At 40.5% G+C, this 24,308-nt stretch overlaps 2 protein-coding genes and 1 pseudogene across 2 annotated transcripts; 2 read left to right on the top strand and 1 right to left on the bottom strand.

The window, feature by feature from the left end:
- Positions 1–5,315: 5,315 nt before the first annotated feature.
- LOC110738592 lies at positions 5,316–17,545 on the top strand (annotated as a pseudogene).
- Positions 7,134–10,325, top strand: LOC110738752. The gene is made up of 2 exons (XM_021919177.1): positions 7,134–8,986; positions 9,063–10,325. Exons 1-2 carry the CDS (start codon positions 8,977–8,979, stop codon positions 9,569–9,571), a joined length of 519 nt encoding a protein of 172 aa, XP_021774869.1. The 5' UTR covers positions 7,134–8,976; the 3' UTR covers positions 9,572–10,325.
- A 4,793-nt stretch (positions 17,546–22,338) lies between the features above and the next one.
- Positions 22,339–24,303, bottom strand: LOC110738751 (acidic endochitinase SP2-like). The gene is made up of 2 exons (XM_021919176.1): positions 23,842–24,303; positions 22,339–22,969 (listed from the first exon to the last, which is right to left on the bottom strand). The coding sequence occupies exons 1-2, from the start codon at positions 24,278–24,280 to the stop codon at positions 22,557–22,559; spliced, it is 852 nt and encodes a 283-aa protein (XP_021774868.1). The 5' UTR covers positions 24,281–24,303; the 3' UTR covers positions 22,339–22,556.
- Between the last annotated feature and the right edge of the window lie 5 nt (positions 24,304–24,308).

Genomic DNA, 24,308 nt, shown 5'->3' with positions numbered 1-24,308 from the left:
GACATCTGAGTCAGATGACCGCCTGTATTACTTGGGATAAATGCAGGGGGTACCTCTTGAGTTAATAGCCAACAAACATTGGCGAATCAAAAGGTTCAGCCGGCCTCCGCCGCCTGGTACCTTTACTACTCAAGCAGGAGTGACGGCGACTGAGTAACACCAAAGTTAACTCATAGTCACTCTCTCAAACCTAGTATGGAGCCTAAAAGGTATGAGTCGTCCGCCTGTTTTTAGCAAACAGGGGCTCTCAACCACTACTCCTGCTAGGTTAACAACCTATGAGTTAAAAGCCAACAAACATTGGCGAATAAAGGGGAACAACCGGTACCCACCGCTTGATACCTCTACTACTCAGTTACTTGGCGACTAGGTAACAATCATGTTTACTTGGTCACTCCTTAAAAATTTAGTATGAAACTAAAAAGGTGTTCATACAGCACCTGTGCACACTAGATTAAATATGGCGGGGAATAGTCGGCCTGACGGCCTAAAGTCTCTAGCCTAAAAACATGACAAGTAGGAAACCACTTTCCTACTTGGTTAATTTTATATGACAGAACCGCCTGCCTAAAGGGGATCCAGTCTTTAAAATGGTTCGAATACCGATTGGATAAATGGCCAACTGATCGTCTAGCCTGGAAACAGACGACCAGTCGTCCAGGGGCATAGGCAGCGTGACTAACTATATGTACCTGTCTGAAACTATCGGCCATGTAAAACAGTCGGTATAGTGTACAATTGGATATCAGAATATTCAATACTTGAACAAGTTTGAAGCAAAACAAAAATATTCATTAAAAGGAAGTCGGTCATTAAAGACCGGAAAAATATTCAGAGCCCCGGCCCCCTGGCCGGGTAAATACAAACAAACGGCACGCAGACCGTGGAAAGAAGACATAAAGCTTATGAAGGGGGCAGATCTTCAATATTAGCAGCTGCCGCCTGGTCAGCACTCTTCTTGCTGGACTCGGCTTCAGCTGCATCCTTCTTTGATGCATTACCCCCAAGTGGCACAAGCGCCACTATCGGCTGCTCCTCCTCCTCCAACGCCTCTTCCTCAGCAGCCGCCAGGATCTCTTGATTATATCTATCAGAACACTGGCGGTACGTTTTTTCCCATGAGGCAAAGTCGGCATTGGGGAAGAGGCGGCCCCAAGTCATGCGCTGGATTTGAGCAGAGTCTTCCATCATCTCCCGGAGCAGCTCTTTCTTTTCTTGCTCGGCCTTTTCCGAGAGCTCCTGAGTAAGACTCTTCTCCTGGGTCACCAGGCGTTCCTTTACGCTCGCCAAGGATTTCTCCAAGGTTTCGTATGAGGACATCTTTTGGCGAAGAGGTCTCAGCTCGGCCTTGAGGTTGTTGATGGTCGCCTCCAGCTCGCTATTCCTCTTCTGGGCCGCCTCTAACTGAGCCCGGATAGCGGCGGTAGCCTGCGCCTGATAATAAAGAATATCAATTGTCAGAACTTCATTTTGGGCAATTTGAAACATTGCCTTATCACAGTCAGAGGCGGCCATAGCTTTTGCAGCCTTTACCTCTTTGTTCTTCCGGTCAAGCGGCTTGCGAAGGCCGTTCACTCGGAGCAGGGCCTAAGTAAAAAGGGGAACAGGCATCAGTTTCCAAACAAAAAAGAAAACAGGCGTCCTGGAATTCAAATACTCAAAAATATGCTAAGTATACCTCAGCAAGGACCCCTGCAATCCCGTCTAGGTCAAGGGTGCCGACACCCCTGACCGCCTCCCTTTCAGCTGGAGGAACGACCTTGATCATAGACTTGGCCACCTCGACCAAGTCAGGCTCTTGAGGGTCGGCTGCATCAAGCATAAACAAACGGATTAGACCTAGTAAAGAAGGGAGCAAGTCTAAAATTTACAAGGATAATTTCATACTTCTAGGTGGCCCAGCTGGAGTTTTAAAAGAAGTGGCCGGCTGTTTCTCAGCCGCCGCATGTTTCCTGGCAGAACCAGGAGAGCTCGCAACAGTCGTCCTCCGGGCCTTGGGGTCCGGCTGTTGGGAAGAAGAAGCTCTTGGAGCGCCCGTCTAAAAAAGAAGAAAAGAGTCAGTATATGCATAAACACAACTCCAAAAAGAGGGTGAAAGGTTCGAAGCCCACCAAGGGTGCCCCCTTGTTGGGGGAGTCGGTTGAAGACTGTTGCATGATGGAGGCCCGCAACATGGCCGCCGCAGTCTTGGAGGCGGTAATTTTGCTCATGGCGTCCGCTGCAAAAACAAATAGCAAAGTTAATAAAAGTCATAACAAGAAATGCACGGAACAGCAGAGTATTCGACAGGTCGGCTACCTCTTGAGCACCGACTGCTGAGGCCACAAGCGGCCAAAAAGTACTCGTCGTAGAGCCATTTGAAGCTCGGGACGCAGTGCAGGGGTACTTGCTCTCGTACCCCTGAAGTAGAGTTCACCTTCGACTCTACTTTGAAGAGTCCTTTATCTAGGATCTCTTTCTTAGCCTTGGGGGGAACATGCGGCATGCTGCGGCCGCCTGCAAGAAGGGGCGGATTCCTGTTCCACCTGTTGAAGCGCTTGTTCAGCTCTGTGTCTGAACTCTCAATGATGAGGAAGGTGCTCCGCCAGTCCTTCCATTTGTTTGCATTACCTCTCGTCATGAGGTAGCCCCTGTGGCTCGTCAATTGATACCAGCCGGTACCGCCTGCCTTAGGGGTCCGGCTGAGGTAGTTCATGTGGGCGAAAGCCTCGAAGCTCGGCTCCACCCCGTGCAGTTCGCACCCGGCCACATAGCCGAGTACGTTGACCCAGGAGTTCGGGGCTAACTGCCATAGCCCCAACTCATACCCATCCAAGATCCGCTGAACAACCGGATGTAGTGGGAAGCGCAGCCCAGCCTTGATGGACGCCTCGTAGCAGCCAAAGCAGGCGCCATCATAACTGGTACCAGCCGGCCATACGACTGTGTCTTCTGGATCCGGCACGAACACTAAAAAGTCGGGGCCCATTGTGTGGTTTGCGATAAAGCTCTCCACTTTCTCTTGCATGTTCGTGATCCGGCCCCGAGGTACCGTGCAGTAGTAAGGGGTATTTTGCTCTCGGTGAGAGGTGGATGGCTCCGCCCAATCGTCCCCCTTCTCAACTGTGTGAGAAAGCCTCGCCTCTTGTAGGCGACTGTTTTTCTCTTCTGTGTCCAGGGAAGCATGGCCAGAAGAGCTAGACTCGGAATCGTCCTCTGACGAGTCCGAAGAGGACGACTCCTCCCCTCTCCCGGAGGGGCCCGCCTCCTCTCCTTTAAAAGGAGCAGGAGAGAATGTAGAATTGTCAACTATAAAATGGGAAGGGGTCACTTTGACTCCTCCCTCAAAATTGCCGGCTTTCAAGCCGCTTTGTTTCACTTCCACATCTGGCGCCTGGTCAGATGTTTCACTAATCGGCACCCTGTGGGAGGAGCCGTTTGAGTTTGAGATCCTGGCAGTCTTTTTTGTTCTGGCCATGCTCTGCATAGACACAGATACAGTCGGACTTTGTATAAAGGGCAAAGATGGGTCCAGAAAAGGGCAGGCGGCACTCCTAGTCCTAAATTCAGCCGTCCCCGGTGACCGGCTGATCACTAACCTAGGTCGTGTCGTGTGCTTCCGTGGTGCCATTTCAAAAAAGAATAAAGTAAAGAGAAAATTAAGAGTAAGAGAACCGACGGTTACCTGAACGAGTGACGATTGATGAAGTTCTGAAAATCCTTTGCAGTCGGCTTGTCAGAGCAGGCTGTAGGCAGAAAGGGTCCAAAATGTCAGAGCAAGTTCAGGGGTCCGAATGTTCTCTCACAAAGTTTTCAAGTGTGAAAATGACCGAAGTCAACACTCCTTTATATAGGCGAAGTGAGAAGGCGAAGGGTCACTTCCAGAATTCAAAATTTTGGCGGGAGAATCTCTCGGCCTCTCGCCGTGTGACACCTGTAGCAGGCCGTCGCCTGTTACAGGGCGATACCTGTCACAGGTAACACGTGACCAGTCACGTGCCACCTGTGAGGGGCAAATGATTAGGGGATTTTTCCCCACCAATCGCCATCTGACAAGTGGACCAATCAGGTTCCGCCATGTGTCCGTCACATGGGCCAATAGGAGCCTGCCACGTGTCAAGCAATGATCCGTCCACTATGGACCAATTACGACACGACACGTGTCCTTCCCATGACACCTGGGATAACCGGTCACCTAGGACCAACTTCCGAGGGAAGCCCAATCAGCCCAAGGTTTACCTAAACCTAGATTGGCACGTTTCCCGAGGTTATAAATACCTCCCTTAATCCTCATTAAGGGAGATTACGCAAAAAACGCAGATTACACACATTAAACACTCTCACCTAGAGAGACCCAATCACTTTAATTTCCGCATTAATTACTCCTTAATCAAGTACTAACTTGACCGTCGGAGGCGGATCTCCAATCATCCGGAGCATCCGTTTGTTTTGCAGGTACAGACGTCTGGTTTCAGTCTCGGAATTGTAACTCTCCCGCAGGACATCAGAAAACCCTGAAACAATAAGTAATGTTGTAATGATGCTAATGCTTTATCTGATAAATTAATGATCCTTAAGGACCTCAATAATAAAATTAATAATGAACGACTTGGTGGTATTAGATAAGATAACTAAAAGTACAAATCTTAGATTGAAATAAACCTTATTTATATCAATTAACATGTATTTTGACATGCAAATTTCTCAAATTCCATTTTTGAAAATAAGTTAAAATTATATCTAACGCTCTAGGATAACTTATGCTTGTTAGCTCTTCCTATTAAAAATCTAACTATTTTACACACTTTATAAATGCTACGAAGTATTTTATACATTTTGTTAATGGTATATATATATTAGTGAGTCTTGATATTTAAAATATGATTAGTTTTTATTGTAGCGAGTATTGGCCAGTCAGAGTGAGTCAAAATGGTTAGAGCTTTCCTCCCAGTTTTTAGAAGATCCTCAGTACTCACTATTCATTCAGTAATGGAAAGAAATGAGACAAATAAAGTTAAGTTCATTGTCAATAATTGCAAGGAAGTAAGCAAGAAAGCCGCAACCAACACGACAACACGTTAAAAATAAACGGAGTAAAATAGATTGAATCGCTAGCTGCACAAGGATGTAGACATGCATTGAAGGACCATACGTACATGATGAGTGACCCATGCAAGACTCACCAAATTGCATTGACTTAGTTGACGGGGTCTTCCAATAACTTTGGACCATTCATTCTATACTAGAGGATTGTTATCGTATAAATATAATGCATGTTATATGTCACAGTAGCTAAGCTATCATATGCCTAAGTCCTTAATTAATTTACCACAAAAATGGTGAAAGGGGTATTGAGAAGTTTGGGATATTATAGGGGACTATTCCTTTTCGTCGATATGATGGTGGAATTGTTGCCGTTTAGCCTCCAAATAGATTGTTTCCGACACTTCCTCACAAATAGCTATAGCCCTGCCTAATTGCCCTGAGAAATGTGGCGATACCCAAATACCATACCCGTTTGGTATTGGGGGAAATTGTCACTACAAGCATCCTATAGATGGTCATTTTTATAATGTCACTTGTAACACAACTACAAGTCCTCCAACATTAATTTATGGCGATGGGATAGAAGTAACCAATATTACGCTAGAGGTTAATATCTGGGTACGTGACTTTGTTGCATATGATTGTTTTAATTATACGGAAGAAATGAATTATAAACGGAATACCTCTATCAGAATGAGTAGATTTGTTGTCTCAACCACTCAAAATTCACTTGTAGCTAGCCATTGGTTGCGACTAGACCTGGTTATTGGGCGGGTCAGGTCAGGGTCGGTTGCGGGTCAGGGTCAAAGAGGGTCAATATAGGGTCGGGCCAATGCGGGTCGCGGGTCGATAATGGGCGGGCCTACAAAATATCAATTAAAATAAATATTGGACAAAGCCATTATTAAATACATATGAATACAAGTTAATCTATATAATTATTTTTACATTATGTATTTTCTTTATCAACTAAATTGGAAAATCATGTTGGCCCTATATTGACCATACCCAATAAGGGCCCTGTCCATTAATAGCCCCGTCCATTAAAAGCCTTATAAACTTGGCCCTAACCCTATTATCATTGGGCTACCCTGTCCATTAACCACCTCTAGTTGCAACACCTATGTATGGTTCGATAGTGTAGGTATTACAAATTCATCAACACAATACCATTCGGGGTGCATGACTACCTGCAATGAGGAACAAGGAGATAGTTTGGGTAATAAGTGCTTTGGAATTGGTTGTTGCAGGGCCTTAATTCCAAATGGGGTGTACAACGTTAGTGTACAAGCCAAGAGTTTTCACAATCACACGTATGTGGTAGATTTGAACCCATGTAGCATTGCTTTTGTGGTGGCAAATGATGCAATGCCTTCTCCAAAAGAGTATCTACCCAAAAATTATGCGTATGTTGACAATTTAGAGCTTCCAATGGTCTATAATTGGTCAATTGGAACAAAAGATTGTCACACTGCGCAAGCAGCCGGATGCCAGATTACATATGCAAGGAAAATAGTACGTGTGTTGACTTGCCGGGCGAATGAGGCTACCGCTGCCAATGTAAACCTGGGTTCCAAGGGAACCCCTACCTTCATGGTTGCCAAGGTATAATTTCAATCTATCATATAATCTATTTGTTATTTTTTGAAAATAGTTATTCATTCCTTCCTCAAATAAATGCACACTTTCTTACTTCCTCTGTGTCACACTTAACAAATACGACTGTTTTTTTTTCTTTTCAATTTTTTATTTAAAGTGTTATACTCTTTTCGTAATTAACGTGATAACTCTGATCTAGCTCATGGTTAGATATTCATCCAAACTCACTAGTCCCTACAACTTTTGTTATTACTTATTTTCATTTCACATCCTTTATTTTTCAAGAAATTATTACATCGATTGGCTTATTTCATGATTTTTTTAAAAATATTTCAACTACCTCACCTACACATATTATTTTAAATTCAATTAATTTACCTAAAATATTATACTCGCTAAATTGTAATACTTAAAAATAAAAATAAAAATGGAGGCCGGGAGTATATACATGTATTTTTTTTAAGACCCGTCTTGTATACTATTTTGTATACTATTTTGATCAGCCAATGTTTATGCTAATTTTTGTTAAGTGGGATTGAATATCAAAATCTAGGCTACGAATCAACTAAGCAAAATATAATGTGAGGCGAAGAAGAAAAAATATGTAAATGACACAAGGAATTGGTGACGCGGAAAACCCAAAGAAGGTAAAAACCGCGGGTAGAATGAGGATCTACCAAACTTTCACTATGCAAAAAGTAATGTTGAATTACAAGTTTGTGATATAGGATGAAGGCTTAGAACTAATGCCATGCTTGTTGCTGCTACGACCCTTATATAGACGATTTGCTAGGTCATGCCCTAGCCGTTGCAAGGAGATAGGGTCGTGCCCTTGATTTTAGGAGGATAGTTGCGGAGATTCCCTCTCTTCTGTTTTGAACTCCAATGGACTGGGAGAGATGAGGTAGGACTGAGTCTTAAGTTTATCTTCTCCCAAAGAATAGGAGGCCGTTAGAAGACTTGGTCTTTCGCTGAGAATGCAGGCGTCGTCGTCCTTAAAGCTTCGTCAACAAATGTCTTCGTCGCTGACTTATGCTGACTGCCGTTGACTTGACCTTACATATTTTTATCCATAACAATTTGCCCCTAATTGCTAAAAACGTGGGCGACTACACTTTTTGGCAATTACTTAAAAAAATAAAAATACAAAAAATGCAAGACAGAAAAAATAAAGAATAAGAAATGACAGAAATTATAACCGAAAGATTTTCAAATTATCTAGAGGGCGATTTCGTCTTTTGACACGCAAGTTCTTTAGAGCAGTTACTCAACTTCTCCCACTTCCTTACTCTAACCGTCATTTCATCCTTTATTAATCCTACAACACGCTTCGCGCTTCCCCAAACTTCTACTCTCTTCCACTCTTTTCTCTTCAATTCCTCTTTCCTTTGCGAGTTTTTTCCGGTGGTTTGGTGGCAGCGTGCGGCGGCGATTTCAAACTTCCAGCATCTTCAATTTCCAGGTAATATACTCTACTTCCTTTTGCATTAATCAATTTTAGGTGCAATGTCAAGCAAAATTCCCAAAACTAGAACTAGGTTTTCTCTTCGCGTTGTTGAAAAACAAGGAACAATTGTTTCACAGCAGAATTCAGAGTCTCAGTCTAGGTCGTTGATGGCTCCAAACATGACGAGTGATTTCGTCAAGATGGCGGGTTTCCCCGGCACTACCTTTGCTTATATTCCGGGGCCCGGCCAAACGGTGGCGGATTGTCCTGAGGATTTCGTTGTTTTCTTTAGATACCCTTTTGCTGAAACGACGATTAAATTCCCTTTCCCACCCCTAGTTCATTCTTTCTTTGAGGTTCTAGGCATTAGTCCGTGGCAGTTAATGCCGTCTAGCTGGAGGATTTTGTCGGTGATAGTGGAATTGACCAAAGATTAGGAGGATGCTTTTACTTAAGAAGATTTGGCGGCAGGGTATGAGATAAATATGGTAGAAAGTGGTTTCGTCAGTTTGTGCAAAAAAGGAGATCGGTTGGTTTTGAATACTGATGTGAATGACAGGGGTTGGAAGAAGTGGTTCCTGTTTGTAAAGAGGGTGACGTTAGGTAACGACGGTTTGTGGTTGACGGAGGGATGGCCGACGAAGGGTAAGTTTTTCTATGGCATTCGTATTCTTATGGTTTGATTTTAGCTAAAATGGTTTGATTCTTTTTCTCATAATGCAGAGTTGGATTTGGGATTTCTTGAGTCGTCGGAGACCTCTTCGTCGAAGGTAAAAGAGTTCCTCGCCATCAACCCTTCAGGAAGAACGTTTGCGCAAAAGAAGAAGGCGACGGGTGACCAAGCAGGGCAAGAGCAGAGTACTCCGTTGAGCACACCGAACAAGGCGGAAGATTCCGAAGTAACAATGTCGACTCGTAAGTAGTTGTTTGATTTCATTGCGTCATAATTATGTCATTGCTTTATGATTAACGACCTCTAATGCTTTGCCAGAATCGGCCGCTCAAGGCGTTCGTCGAAGTCGAAGCTTTACTCAACAAGAGGCTGACTTGCGAATGAGGAGGAAGCGAGGGTTGGCATCTCAAGAGCAGCAACCGGCGCCAGTGGCCAAGAAGGTGGAACCTTCTCTGACTCCGCCACCTGAGAGAACAGTCGACGAGTCGGGAACTATTACGATGTCGGTGACCCCTCCACGCAAGCAGCAGAAGACTAACAACGAGCCCCCATCTCCTAACATCTTGATGCGTTTTCCAGCCAACTTCTTGGATCGTCGCAAGGATGATCAACGCTCCTTGTTTCCTGCCCTGAATCAAATGTTGTTTCCCAAGTCTAGGGAGATGTTAGCCGGATCGTCCGTTTTGGACATAGCATCTGAAGCGGCTTCTGTTCACTTATACGTAAGCTTTCATTTTGGTTTCGTTTTTACTTATCAATTTAGTTGTCTTCAAAGTTTGTTATTGGGGATGTGTTTGGCCAGTGTCTGCAAAACTCTTTGGTGTTGAGGGATAGGGTGATTGGGCTAGCCAAGGAGATGCAAAGGCTGGATGGTGCTGCTAAGAACAGTGAGGCTCAGCGCAAAACTGCCGTCAATGTGTTTCAGATGACCAAGAAGGAGCTGGACGAGACAAAGAAGAAGGTGGATGACCTGGAAAAGAAACTACAAGACCAGTCGAAGACGATGGAGGAGGAAACTCAGAAACTCAAGGATCAGCTGAAGGAACAGGCCAAGAATTTGGAGGATAAGGTAGGGGTCATTGCTGCCAACGGCCCTCCGATGCTTAAGTCAGTACGCTTAGTCGTAATAAAAACTTTGAATGAATGAAATAAGCAGAGTATTTTAGTTTAGACATTACCGTTTTGTCGACGAACACTTTTGACCGTCTGCCTAAAAGTAGTATTTTCTGAGATGGGTTACGTTCCAACTTCGTGGAACAGGATATGCCGATGACTTGAGTAATTTCGTATGGCCCTTCCCATGGGGGAGCGAGCTTTCCGTCGGCCGGATTCTTTGTATTCTGGAATGCTTTCCTTAGTACCCAGTCTCCTAATTGGAACGTTTTGGCCTTGACGTTTTTGTCGAAGCTCCTAGCGACGATTTGCTGTTGTGCTGCCATTCTAATTAACGTTGCTTCTCTTAGTTCTTCAACTGCGTCCATATTATCTTCCATTTCCTCTTGATTCCTTTCACTACGTGAAAAAAGGAATTTGGCACCGGTTCAAACCCGGCCTAAGGCACCGGTTTGAACCGGTGCCTATGTTGGGGGTGCCAAAAAGGGTTATTAAAAGGCACCGGTTCGAACCGGTGCCAAAACTCGTAATTGGCACCGGTTAACCGGTGCCAAAAATGGCCAAAAAAAATAATTTTGTTGTTTTTGGCACCGATTAACTGGTGCCAAAAGTGCCAAAAAATATAATTTTTTTTTGTTTTTTCCACTTAAAAATTAATTAGTCTAAAATACATGACAATATCTTCGAAAATTGCAACATCAATATCATCGAAAATTTGCAAATTTGCAATACATAATAAAAAAAAATTACAACATATAAATACAAAAAAAAAAATTACGATATAAATTTAAAAAAAAATTACAATATTGTTAATCAAAAAAAAAAAAAACACCAGTATCTTGCTGCTTCGATTTCATATATGAATCTGCACCAATTAATTAAAAAAAAAACATTAATACAATTAAGCTTCGGAAAAAAACCCAGAATTTAATCCCAAAAATTGAAAAAAAAATTCAAACCCAATCTGAAAAACCAAAATCCAGAAACCCAATTTGAAAAACCAAAACGCAAAAACAAAAACCCAGAAACGCAAAAACAAAAACCCAGAAACGCAAAAACAAAAACCCAGAAACCCAATCTGATTTTAATCGAACAAAACCCAGAAAACAAAAAAAATTGAAAGAGAAGTGAAACAAAAACCCCGAAACGCAAAAAAATTGAAACAAAAAACCCGTTGAAACCCAGAAACGCAAAAAAATTGATACAAAAAACCCTTAATGTTGTTGTTGTTGTTGTTACGGTGGTGAAACCCTTGTTGTTGCGGTGGTGTTGTTGCGGTGGTGGTGTTGTTCTTGTTGCGGTGGTGTTGTTGCGGTGGTGTTGTTGCGGTGGTGGTGTTGTTCTTGTTGCGGTGGTGTTGTTGCGGTGGTGGTGTTGTTCTTGTTGCAGTGGTGTTGTTGTTGTTGTAGAGAAAGAGAAGTGAATGGGACGGAGAGATCGAGGAGAGAGAAGGGAGAGGAGAGAGAATGGAGAGGAGAGAGTGAAAGAGGCGGATTGAGAGGAGATAGAGGAGCAAGGTGCGCTTTAGAGTTTTAAGGAGAGATAAGGCCGGTTTTTTAAAAAAAATTAATTAAAAGGTTCGGTTCACAAAGGCACCGGTTCAAACCGGTGGCCTTTATGTTTTAGGCACCGGTTTGAAGTGAACCGGTGCCTTTTACCTTCCCACCAATTTTGTAGCCTATTTTTGGCACCGGTTTGGACTGAACCGGTGCCAATTAGGGGGTGCCTTTTTGATATTTTCTACTAGTGTTTCCTCTGTCATGAGTCCGAACCTTGATGTTGGAAAGTCGGCCTCGACTGGCAGAACAGCTTCGCATCCATAGACAAGGGAGAAGGGCGTCTGCCCCGTTACCTTTCTCGGCGTCGTCCGGTTGGCCCATAGGACTGCTGGGAGCTCGTCAGACCACTTGCCTTTTGCTGCCTTCAGCCTTTTCTTAATGGCTTCCATGACTACTTTATTGCTGGATTCAGCTTGTCCATTGGCTTGTGGATACCTTGGTGTCGACGTCCTCAACCCTATGCGAAATTTCTGCAAAAAGGAACGAGTTTTGTCGCTAATAAACTGTGATCCATTGTCACAAACGATCACCGATGGAATTCCAAACCTGCATATAATGTTAGTCCATATGAACGAAATAACTTCTTTATCTGTCACCTGTTTCAAAGCCATTGCTTCAATCCATTTAGAAAAATAGTCAGTTAGTGCTAACATATATACTCTTTGACCTGGCGCCGCGGGTAGCTTCCCGACGATGTCCATTCCCCACCTCATGAAGGGCCACGGAGATAATGTCTGGTGGAGGGGCTCCGATGGTTTATGAACGGTGTTGGCGAATCGTTGGCAACTATCGCATTTGGTCACGTACTGCATTGCGTCTTCATGAAGTGTTGGCCAAAAGTACCCTTGTCGTTTTGCAATTTTGGCTAGTCTTCTCCCTCCGACATGACTGCTACATATCCCATCGTGAAAATGGCTGAGGATGGACTGTTGCTCGCTCTTTTGGATGCATCTTTGGGATAACCCCGACGCCGATTTACGGAATAGGACTCCGTCGATGATGTGGTATAGGGAGGCTTTGTATTTTAACTTTCGCGATTCTGCTTTGTCATTGGGTAGGATATCTTTGGTCAAGTAGTCTATGATAGGTCTGGTCCAGTCGCCGTCGTTGTTGACGTTGTCGACTGGTAGGATTTCTTTAAAGGATACGGACGGTTTTTGTAAATGGACTAGAGGGATATTTGTGAAGGCGGGTTTTTTTAGGGCGGAGGCTAGGTTTTCTAATGCGTCAGCTTGGGCGTTTTGATCACTTGGAATTTGAGAGATGGTAAAAGGATCAAAGTGTTTAGATTTTTCTTTGGCTATGTTGAGGTATGCTGACATTTTGGAGTCTTTTGCTGCGAAGTAACCTATTACTTGGCTAACGACGAGGAGAGAGTCGATGTACACATCCAAGGATGTTGCGCCTAAGTCCTTGGCGACGGTCATTCCTGCAATCAAAGCTTCATATTCTGTTCATTGTTAGTTGCTTTAAAATCACAAGATACAGACCTTACTATCATGTCTCCTTGTGGCGACTTTAGCACCATTCCCAGGCCTGCTCCTCGTTGATTGGATGATCCATCGACGAATAAGACCCATTTGCCTTTGCCTTGGACGCTATTTATTTCTTCCAGCTCTTTATCGGCTATAACCTGTAAGTCGGGGCTGAAGTCAGCCACAAAATCTGCGAGAGCTTGGGACTTAATTGCTTTCCTAGGTTGGTATTCGATGTCCATCGTGCTCAACGAGATGCTCCATTTACCCAAACGCCCTGTCAGATCTGGTTTTCTTAAGACAGACTTAAGCAGGTAGTTAGTCATCACCACTACGTGGTGGGTTTCAAATAATGTCTCAGCTTCTTAACAGCAATAATTAAGGCGAGGGCTAACTTCTCTAAGGAAATGTATCTTACCTCGACCGGGAGCAAGGTTTTACTTACATAGTAAACCGGAAGCTCCCCAGCTTCGTCATCTTCTCTTGTCAGGACTGCGCTGACGGCTACAGCACTGACGGCAATATAAAGCTGCAAAGGTTCGTTAGTTTTGGGCTTCGACAGGAGGGGTGGCGTCATTAAGTATTTTTTTCAAATTGAACGGGATAGAAGCTTGCCACATTCGCTGCTTGTAGTACTCGACATGCTGCTCTGGACAAGTCGTTCCGTCATATAGCGACGTAAACGTCGGGAGCGACAATCTTCTGGGAATCCGGGCCAGGGCCAATTCTTCGCAGAAAGGGGTAGCTGCAAATCCATCAGGGGCTTCTCGCTGGACGGGGATCGACACGCCGGGCATCTTTTTCATCATTGACAAGACCCTAGAGTTCTGCTTTTCTAAGGCAACCAACCTTTGGAGTAGGATTTCAGTTCGATCGGGCGGCGGGTTACCTTGGTCGTCACCTAGAGTCTGGATGCTTCCTTGCCCAGCATTCTTGATAGGGGGGTCCACGTCCATTTCCTCGCCACTAGATCCAGTATCAGTATCATGGGGGGACTCAATGATATCGAGCGACGGCATTCTGGGGATTAGGTCTAATTGCCTCGGCCGGTGACGACGATTGCTTTGGGTGGATTCCAATTGTTGGCGGAGAGCGGCTGCATCGGAGTCTGACGCTTCTTTTTCCTTGTTGAGACGCTCGTTAGACTCCCTAGCAGCCTCGAGATCGGCTTGAACTTTCTCATAGGCAGCTTTTAACTGTTCTGGGGTCATTTCGTCGGCTGACATGTTGAAGGCTTGGTGAGAAATTTTTTGATTTTACCTAGTTGTAGCCCCACGGTGGGCGCCAAATTGTTTATGCTAATTTTTGTTAAGTGGGATTGAATATCAAAATCTAGGCTACGGATCAACTAAGCGAAATATAATGTGAGGCGAAGAAGAAAAAATATGTAAATGACACAAGGAATTGGTGACGCGGAAAACCCAAAGAAGGTAAAAACCGCGGGTAAAATGAGGATCTACCAAACTTTCACTATCCAAAAGGTAATGTTGAATTACAAGTTTGTGATATAGGATGAAGGCTTAGAACTGATGCCATGCTTGTTGCTGCTACGACCCTTATATAGACGATTTGCTAGGTCATGCCCTAGCCGTTGCAAGGAGATAGGATCGTGCCCTTGATTTTAGGAGGATAGTTGCGGAGATTCCCTCTCTTCTGTTTTGAACTCCAACGAACTGGGAGAGCGAGGTAGGACTGAGTCTTAAGTTTATCTTCTCCCAAAGAATAGGAGGTCGTTAGAAGACTTGGTCTTCCGCTGAGAATGCAGGCGTCGTCGTCCTTAAAGCTTCGTCAACAAATGTCTTCGTCGCTGACTTATGCTGACTGCCGTTGACTTGACCTTACATATTTTTACCCATAACACCAATTAATATTATGAAATACAATGTACTTCCTCTATCCGTAATTATTTGTCTAATATTAAAATGATAGTTGTCATTCAAGATTTATTTAATTTCCTAGTATGATGATATAGTTGATTCTTTGGTTGATATCTTATCCAGATATTAATGAATGTAAAGGAAAGCATTTGTGTAAATCACCAGCATTTTGCGTCAACACCGACGGGGGTTATGATTGCTTGTGTCCTAAAGGCTACAATCGCCGCAACAGTACAAATAAAGAAGATCCTTGTATTCGTAATACAGGAAGCATGTCAATTATAATTATCCTAGGTAAGTTTATTCATCTTAGTAACATACACCGTAAGTTCGTAACAATATTTTATCGATAATACAACGTACTCTCTGTAGTTAAATTTATGATACTTCAAAATATCTAGGGTGAATTTCACGATATATTACTTCCTCCATCTCTAATTGTTGTAGATACAAATACTATTAAAATTATTAAACTAACTCTTTTAATTCATTTGTTTTGTCGTCGGTTATAATATCCATACACAATAACGCTAGTTTTGAAATTACAAAGGACTAAATCACTATCATTATAATAATTTTTTACTGGCTGAATTTGATTTATTTTTAAATATCAAAATTAATTATAAATCATATATCCAAATTTTTAACTTTGAAATTGTTTTTGATTTTTTTTTATTTTAATAATTAATTAAAGAAATTTAATTTTTATTATTACTAAATTAAAAATAAATTCATGAATTAACTATGAAAATATATACTACCTCCGGTCCAAATTACTCGCAACTTTGGAATATTTTATATCTCACAAATAATACCCCAAAGTTACGAGTAATTTGGACCGGAGGTAGTAATAAATAATAATAATTTTTAAAAATAAGAAAAAAAATTTGATAATTAATTTACAATTCAAAATTAACCAATAAAAATTAGTATAATGGTATTCATTTAAGGATGACCACCATGGAATATTTGTATCTAAAGATTTAATAAGTATTTGTTTATTAATTACTTTATGAATGAATGGTTTAGGTGTTGGAGGTGGCATAATTGCTTTGTTCATAAGTGCATTATGGCTCTATTGGCAACATGGGCAACGACAAATCAAAAAAATGAAGGAGAGTTTCTTTTATCAAAATGGCGGCCACATTTTAGAGACTAAACTCAAAAGACGAGACATATCCATGGGAAACATTGTTAAGATGTTCACCGTGGAAGAGATTACGATAACTATAGTGTAAGCAGCATCATAGGCCGAGCCGCCGAGGTGGTTTTGGCATGGTTTACAAAGGTACATTGGCGAACAACCAAGTAGTCGCCATCAAAAAGTCCCTCAAAGTAGATTCGAGTCAAGTTGAGCAATTTATCAATGAAGTCATTGCATTGTCTCATGTCAACCATAAGAATGTGGTAAAATTATTAGGGTGTTGCTTGGAGACGGAAGTACCATTACTCGTGTATGAATACATAACAAATGGTACATTGTACGAGCATTTACACGTCCAACATAAAACTCGTATACTAACGTGGGATGTTCGTTTGAGGATTGGTACAGAAGTTGCCGGGGTCTTGGCATATTTACACACTATGACTACTATACCAATTTTTCATAGGGATATAAAGTCTATGAATATACTTTTGGATGAGAAATATGTTTCAAAAGTTTCGGATTTTGGTGCTTCAAAGCTTGCACCAACAAATCAAGATCAGTTGGCATCAATGATTCAAGGAACATGCGGTTATCTTGATCCTGAATGCCTTCAAACTGGTGATCTAACTGAGAAAAGCGATGTTTATAGCTTTCGTGTTGTTCTTGCCGAGCTACTAACTAGGGAGAAGGCTCTTTCTTATGAAAAAAACGAGGATGATAAGAAGTGTCTCACGTCTTATTTTCTTCGTAATCTTAAGGATGATCGCTTGTTGGAGATCCTCGATGACAACATAGTGAGTGATGGAGCTCTAGTGCAAATTAAGGAAGTTGCAAATCTTGTAAAAAGGTGTTTGAAAGTGAAAGGAGAGGATCGTCCGACAATGAAGCAGGTTGCAAGAGAGCTAGAAGATATCAAAGAGATAGGTTCACATCCGTGGTCGGACAAACGTGGAGTACTACTTCAAGAAGAGAGCGAGTATTTGCTTGGTGAGATACAAGTTAACAACAATAATAATGATTACAACAACATCAATGCTATGAATGATTCTTTGAATAGTCGGAGTAGAGTTGTGCAATTGGTGCCTTTGAATGATGGGAGATGATCATTATGCTCACAATAAGAATTTGAGGGATTTTTTTTCCTTTTTTTATGATCTAAATTGAATTTTAGATTGGAAAACATTAAGAATAAAGAACCAATATTATTGGAATATTTGATTAGTATAAAATTATCCATACTTGTGTAATGAATCATTTATACTTACTAATTTACATAGTCACGTGATGACTCAAAACAAAATATATGGCTAACCACACCGAACCGAAGTATCATCCCAATGAAAAATAGGAAAAATTTTCAGGAACTACACGCTTAATAGGGGTATTTGTGAACAACTACTCGCTAAAAATTTTTATAAAAAAAACTACCCCCTAATTTAAATACTTATAGTAGCACTACCTATGCATTTCAACTTTCCGGCAACAAACTTCGACGTGTGGGCCTTATGACGCAACTGTCTAGTATGGAGAGCAAATCTAACCTCCTCTAGAGACACCGTCTCTTTAGCAATAATACAAAATTCTCATATGACACTGGCAAAGACACCAACAAAATTAAGGCAGCATCTTCATCCTCAATCTTAACATCAATATTACGCAATTCTAATAGAATAGTATTCAATTGATCTAAGTGTTATCTAAGGGATGCACCTTCAGACATTCACAGACCGAATATTCGTTACTTCAATAGCAACTTGTTGGTTAAAGACTTCGTCATGTATAGACTCTCCAACATTAACCACAGACTCGATACGGTTTTCTTCTCCGCGACCTCGATGATAACATTGTCTGCCACACACAACATGATTGTTGAGTGTGCCTTCTCCTCCAGAATTGCCATCTCAGTGGTTATCGGATCCGATGACTTCTTCTTCAACAACACCCATAGCCCTTGTTGCTTCAACAAGGCCTACATCTTAATCTGATCTACCACAGAATAAAACTATTCCTCCAAGTGAATTTGTCAATTTTCACATTCATCCCAGACATCTCTCCCACTCAAATCGAACCTGAGCTCTTGACACCACTTGTTATAACGGGTGTGAGTAAGAACAAATATAATGTAAGATTAACAAGAACAAACAGACACAGATTTACATGGTTCACCAACAATGAGCAGTGTTGGCTATGTCCACGGGCAGGAGAGAGTAATAGTTTTATTGATCTTGGGGAATACAAATTACAGATTCAGAATAGATTTGAGACCAATCACAGAAAATAGATTGATTGTCTCTCGGATTTCTAATGTTATCTCTCTCAGTTCTCACATATGTTTGAGAAATACACAAAATACTCTCAAATTTCTGAATTCACTCAACTAATAATTTTCACGGCTAGGAAATAACCCCAAAGTATTTATAATAACCCCTAGGTTAGAAATGAAAGGCCTTAATTAAGGAAATAAGGCCCACGAACAAACTACTCAAAATCGGCCAACAACACTCAGGCATGGGCGTGTCACGCTGGGCAATGGCGTGTCCTTGATCAGAAACAAAGCAATAACTTGAAAACAAAACGACACGCGGGCATGTTAGATTTTGACATGGGTGTGTCGAATGATCTGATTCACTTGAACACATTTGAAAATTTGACAACCGTTGTGATCTCGAATAAATCTTTACCAAAGAATTGACAATAGGGTAAGGGCTTGTTCTCATACGGTTATTTTCAGTTCAGTCCAGTTCAGTTCAGTTCAGCTCCTAATTTCCTTCTCTTATAAAATATTCATTTCAGTTCATTTCAGCTGAGTTCAGTCTATGAGAATAGATCCTAAAAATGATTACTTTTTTGATGAACCTTAACATACAAACAAACCCTAAACATAAACAAACAACTAAGGGCTTGTTTGGCATTAGTTTTGGTTTTAAGTTTTCTGTTTTTTTTATAACCAAAAACCAAAAGCAGCAAACAAGAAAAAGGTGTTTTCACTTTTCTGTTGTCAATTTTCAAAATTATCATAATTTTAACAAGTTTATATAATTTTTGATTCATTATGGGACACATATCATATACTTTTAAAAAACAAAAAACAGAAAACCATAACAGTGCCAAACGAACCCTAACAAAATTAACGACTCCACCAGGGAGATGAACGAAAATCTACACTACTTGTGTAAATTTATTAAACCTAAATTGCAAAATTAAAAAAAAATTAAGGGAAAAGGGTCGGAAAAAGTCTAATTTCTTCAAAAATTAGACTATTTTAGGCCTAAATGGTCAAGATTTTGGAGAAACCCAAAAGCGAGAAGGAGAGAAGAGGGGAGGAGAGGCGAGAATTAATGGATCCATATAGGGGAATTACTAGTTAGATTCTTCTAAACGTCTACTTTTCAAAAATCAAATTCTAATATTTTTTTACATAAAATGAGAAATGATCAACGAAAATAAAAGGTGGAAGTATGCAATTGATGAATATAAAATTATGACAACAGATTGTTCTTCAATTATTTGATACAAAGTATTAGCAAGTATATATTTAACTCTCTTGCAATTAGAGAATTAAATTTGAATGTTTTTGGTATTAAAAATACCAAAAACACAAAATTAGTTGAGCTTAACAAGTGCTCATGAATATACTTGTTAAAAAAATAAAATAAAAAAAATAAAAAATCTTATTGAGGACATTGAACAAATAGTATGTACAATGTACTGTTATTAAGCCTTGACGGAAGAAAGCAACTGATGAGAGATCTTATAATCAGCTTCAACATTAAAAACTCCAAAAACATTAGAGGAGGCCAATTAAATGTTGTAGTCGTAGGAGAATCGGGATGGTTCAAGACATAATTCATTGTCTTTAGACAATTGTAAACATTTTCTCTAATTGTTGCCTTAGCATCTTTAAATTTCCTCATAGTAACATTACCGGCGGGAAAGAGTTAGCTTGAGTTCTTTTTAAGATACTAATCGTCGTCAAATCGGCAAAATTGATAATGATGTCCATATCATGCATGAGTTATGCAAGCATCCAAGCATTTGATGGATCACATCTACGTCCGTAAGAGCGTCTTTGCTATTGCTCTTTATGCAGCTAATGCATACTTCTGGAGCGAATGTTGCACCACACATTTTGTTAACTTGTCTACGGCATGTGTCAAACATCTATTAGGCAAAGGAGAGAAATTACTTGTGTGCAAATTTTCTTGTAAAAACTCCATTCTATTGTATTATTATTGGAAAAATAATAAAATTTTAAATAGATGGATGAATTCATGTACTCCCTCCGTCCCCAAAAAGAACGACCCATTTAGATTGATTTTGCGGGTATTTAAGAAAGTTAAATATAAAGAAGTAAAAGTATATTGGAAAGATAAATTTACATGGGATTTGTAAAAAAGTAAAGAGATAAAGTAATAAAAGTACATAGAGAAACAAAATTTTATATGTGGAAGCTAATTTTGTACAAATATTATTGCAAATTGGTGGGGATTTTAATGCAAATGGGTCATTCTTTTAGGACTAAAATTAGCCTAAATAGGTCGTTCTTTCGGAGAGAGAGGTAGTAAATTATAGATCAGCTTTAGGTTCTTTTAATAATCGGAGTAAAAACTTATTACATGGAAGAAAATGGGTGAGCATGCACAAATCACGTTAACCCAAAGATAAACTATTGGATATACAGATACTTTAACCAATAAAATTAATGTGGTTTTAAATACTTTCTCTGTCCCTAATTGTTTGCTCCACTTTCCTTTTTAAGGTGTCCCTAAAAGATTGCCCCATACTACTTTTGGCATGTTTTCCCACTTGCACTCTCTCTATCTCTCTCTTCATTGATATTTGTGTCAACCCATGTGCACTATTTTTTGCCCAAAGCCTTAATAAAGTAAATTTATGATTTGGGGCAAACAATTAGGGACAGATGGAGTATAATTTTAATGCATTTAATATTTTGGATCGAAAATTTATGTTACAAATATTTTTAAAAAATTATGTGGTTACAAAATTACTTGAATTTAAATATTTTTTAAAATTATGTGGTTACTTGAATTACTTCCTTTTTTTTAAGTTTTATTTTTTAGTTTTTAGTTTTTTTTTTTTTTTAGTTTCTTTTTACTTGAATTACTTGGTGGTAGCATAATTGTTTCTCTTGTAGATAGTCGCCTTTTGGCTGTAATGGCTACTTGGGAGAAGGCAGCTGTTAAAAACGAGAGGAATGGGAATTTCTTACACCAAACAAGGAAAAGCCACACAAATATACAAACCCGTTTAGTTTAATGTAAACCATTTTCAATGGAAAATTCGTTTTCATGGAAAATATATTTTTAAGGAAAAACACAATTGCAAATTGGAAATTTTGTCAGAAACCTCCTTTAAAAGCATTTGTTTGTGAAAAACCTCCTTATAATAATATTTTTGTGAGATCATACCTTAATCAATTTTTTTTTTACAAAACCCTGTTTTCAGGCGTTAACTACCCACGTGCATATCACGCGTTCAACGGAAAACCACCCAGACCCACCACCATAGTCCACCACCACCTCCTGCCAGCGTCTAGGGTTCCCTATTCCCCCCGCCGGCGACGCTACCCCAGCCCCACCGTCACCCAGAATCCCAAACCCCATCGACGACCCTCCCTCTCCTTCCTCTTCCCACCGCAACTACAACCCTCCTAACCACAACCCCTTAAAACCAGCAACCTTGTTGCCTCCACATCACTGTCCAACTGCTCCACCGCACCACCTATCTTCGCGCAAGCACAACAACGTCAATCCGCAGCAGCCTCCATCTCCATCGCTGCAACACCGCACCAATTGCAACCCCAATTCGGCCCCTCAATTAAGCCCCAATATCAAAGCAAATATTTTCCTCTTCCAAAAATTATATTCTTGTTGTTATCCGAGGAAGCGTCGCCGACTATCAGAGCCCTAGGGTATTGTCGCTAGGAAGGGAGTGGTTGGGCAGGTGGGAGTAGGCGAGTTGCGAGGGTCTGATGTGGCTCGAATTGGTGGCGATTGGAGTTGCTGCGTGCGGTATTCGGTTTTGCTGCTGTTGTTGGTGCCGATTGGTGGGGTTGTTGGTGTTTGCGTGGGTGCTGTGGGGGTGGGCCGGGTGGCTGGTCTTTGGTGGTAAGTTAATTTTGGGAAAATTTTGGGAAATATAAGATTGGGTGGTTTTCCATTGAACATGTGGGTGGTCAACACCCCGTTTTCCGTCGAAAGGTATGATTTTGTAAAAAAAAAAAAAAAATGATTAAGGTATGATTTCACAACAAAAAAAATTATAAGGAGGTTTTTCACAAAAAAAAATACTATTAAAAGGAGGTTTTTGACAATTTCCTTGCAAATTAGTTTTCTTTTGTTTGGTTACATACAAGAAAAGTTCAAAAAAAAAAAAAAAAAAAAAAAAAAGGAGGTAAGGAGAAGAGAGAAAAATAAAAACATTTTCCATAAAACCCAAACAGGGCTTATATTGATCGTTCTTAGCAGCGTAACCGGCCGGCCATAAGAACAATATCTCTTATTACAATTTACTATTACGATACATATGACATATCATAAATTTATTCGAAAACAAAATACATTATTGCAACAACCACACACATGTATATCACACAATATTATATTAAAATACTAGTCCAATTAACATGAAAGATTAACACCAGGATTAACCCCAAAATCAGCACAATACTTCTTAAAAAACTGAATACGATCATTAGCTTGAGCTTGATTTTTGCCGTTGCATTCAAGAGCACCATTGATCGCTTTAATGGTAGCTCCGAAACCTTGGTTCATAACAGAATGAACATTGGTCATCCAGTACCACATTGCAGCCTTAAAGGCTGTATCTACATCAGTAGCCACCTTCTCAGGGTTTCCGAGTCCATTAAAATTAAGCGCCTTTCCTGCAGGACCGTAGTTGTAGTTCCACGACAGTTGAAGAGGTCCTCTGCCGAAGTACTTCTTCCCTGGCGCGCAAGGGTATTGTGCTGCCTTAGTCTGATCGCAGTAGCTATCGTTAACTTTTCCGTCTTGCTCTTCGATATGGCAGAAATCTAAACAAATAACAGGTTGTTTTTCGTTTAGATAGAGTTGAAATAACAGGCCAATGATGCATATGATAATTGTAATTTGTAACTAACTTAGCTGAACATATATGCACATGACTTAGGATCTGTTCTCATTGACTGAACTTAGCTGAACTGAACTGCAATGAATATTTTATAAGAGAAGGAAATTGGAAGTTGAACTGAACTGAACTGAGCTGAACTTAACTGAACTTAAACGTATGAGAATAGACCCTTAATTGAGATACTCGAAATTCAAAAAAGTACATAAGAAAGGAAAATTTAATACTTACCACCTATATAGTCAAGTTTTAATTAATAATAATCAACAATTTTTTTTTTTTTACCACCAACCATTATTTAAAATCTTAAATTTTACCACCAGTTTACCCAAACATCCTTGCATGACATCATTCACTTCAATATCCCTCATTTGTTTTTCATTTTCTCTCGATTCGCCTCTAATGACAACAATAATTTAGTTAATCATAAGTTCATAACATGAATTTCACATAATTTAAGTTAATTTTCCCGAATGCCTTACTATAACCAAATCCCAATTTGATTCAAAACTTTAATTTCCTTCAAGACCCCAATTTAAGTTTTCGAAAGTATAAAATAACAATACATACTTTTATTCTCAATTACATATATACGAGGGATAATGATTTTGTTTTCTCTTTTAAATATTAGGTTTTTACCCAGATTTAAGATAGGGTAATGAATAAAGACGGGAAAATCGTTAGAAGAAAAAAGTAAGGTGTAGGGCCCAAAATGACGTCATGCAAAAATTGTTGGTGGTAATTACTGAAACGTGATCTGAATTATAGTATGTGGTAATTATTTAATGAACGACTTACTAGTAGTCTCATGTGAAACATGAGCAAAGAAGGCGGCGATTTCCTTCTTGTTTTCAACACTTGAACCTGAGGTACCGAACTGTGGGAAAGCACTAACAGCATTGAGAAAAGCAGCGCGAGTGTAGAAGTTCTTCCCAGGACAGGACGCAGCAGCTTGGCCAATAATGCCATCAAAGAATGACTGGGTCACAATACCAGACACGGATGATGAACCAGAACCGCCACTACCTGGAGTCGTCGGAGTGGCCTGGCCTTCACAAGGGCCAGATTGACAGTTACCCTTACCACAATAAGGCTCCCCAGTGCCACAGAACCCAAACTTGCTGCAACATAAGTTTGGTGCACACCCACAATTTTGACCAAATATTGAACTTGGTAACGACCAAAATAATGTGATGATTAAGGCCAAAGATAAGGTGTTTTTCAAAAGAAAGGCCATTTTTTGTTTTGATGAGAAAAACTAAGCG

This window comes from Chenopodium quinoa, unplaced genomic scaffold (assembly GCF_001683475.1).
Source record: "Chenopodium quinoa cultivar QQ74 unplaced genomic scaffold, ASM168347v1, whole genome shotgun sequence".
In the NCBI taxonomy this organism is placed as follows: domain Eukaryota; kingdom Viridiplantae; phylum Streptophyta; class Magnoliopsida; order Caryophyllales; family Amaranthaceae; genus Chenopodium; species Chenopodium quinoa.
The sequence above is the reverse complement of the archived record's forward strand: the minus strand, read 5'-3'. Positions and strand labels throughout refer to the sequence as shown.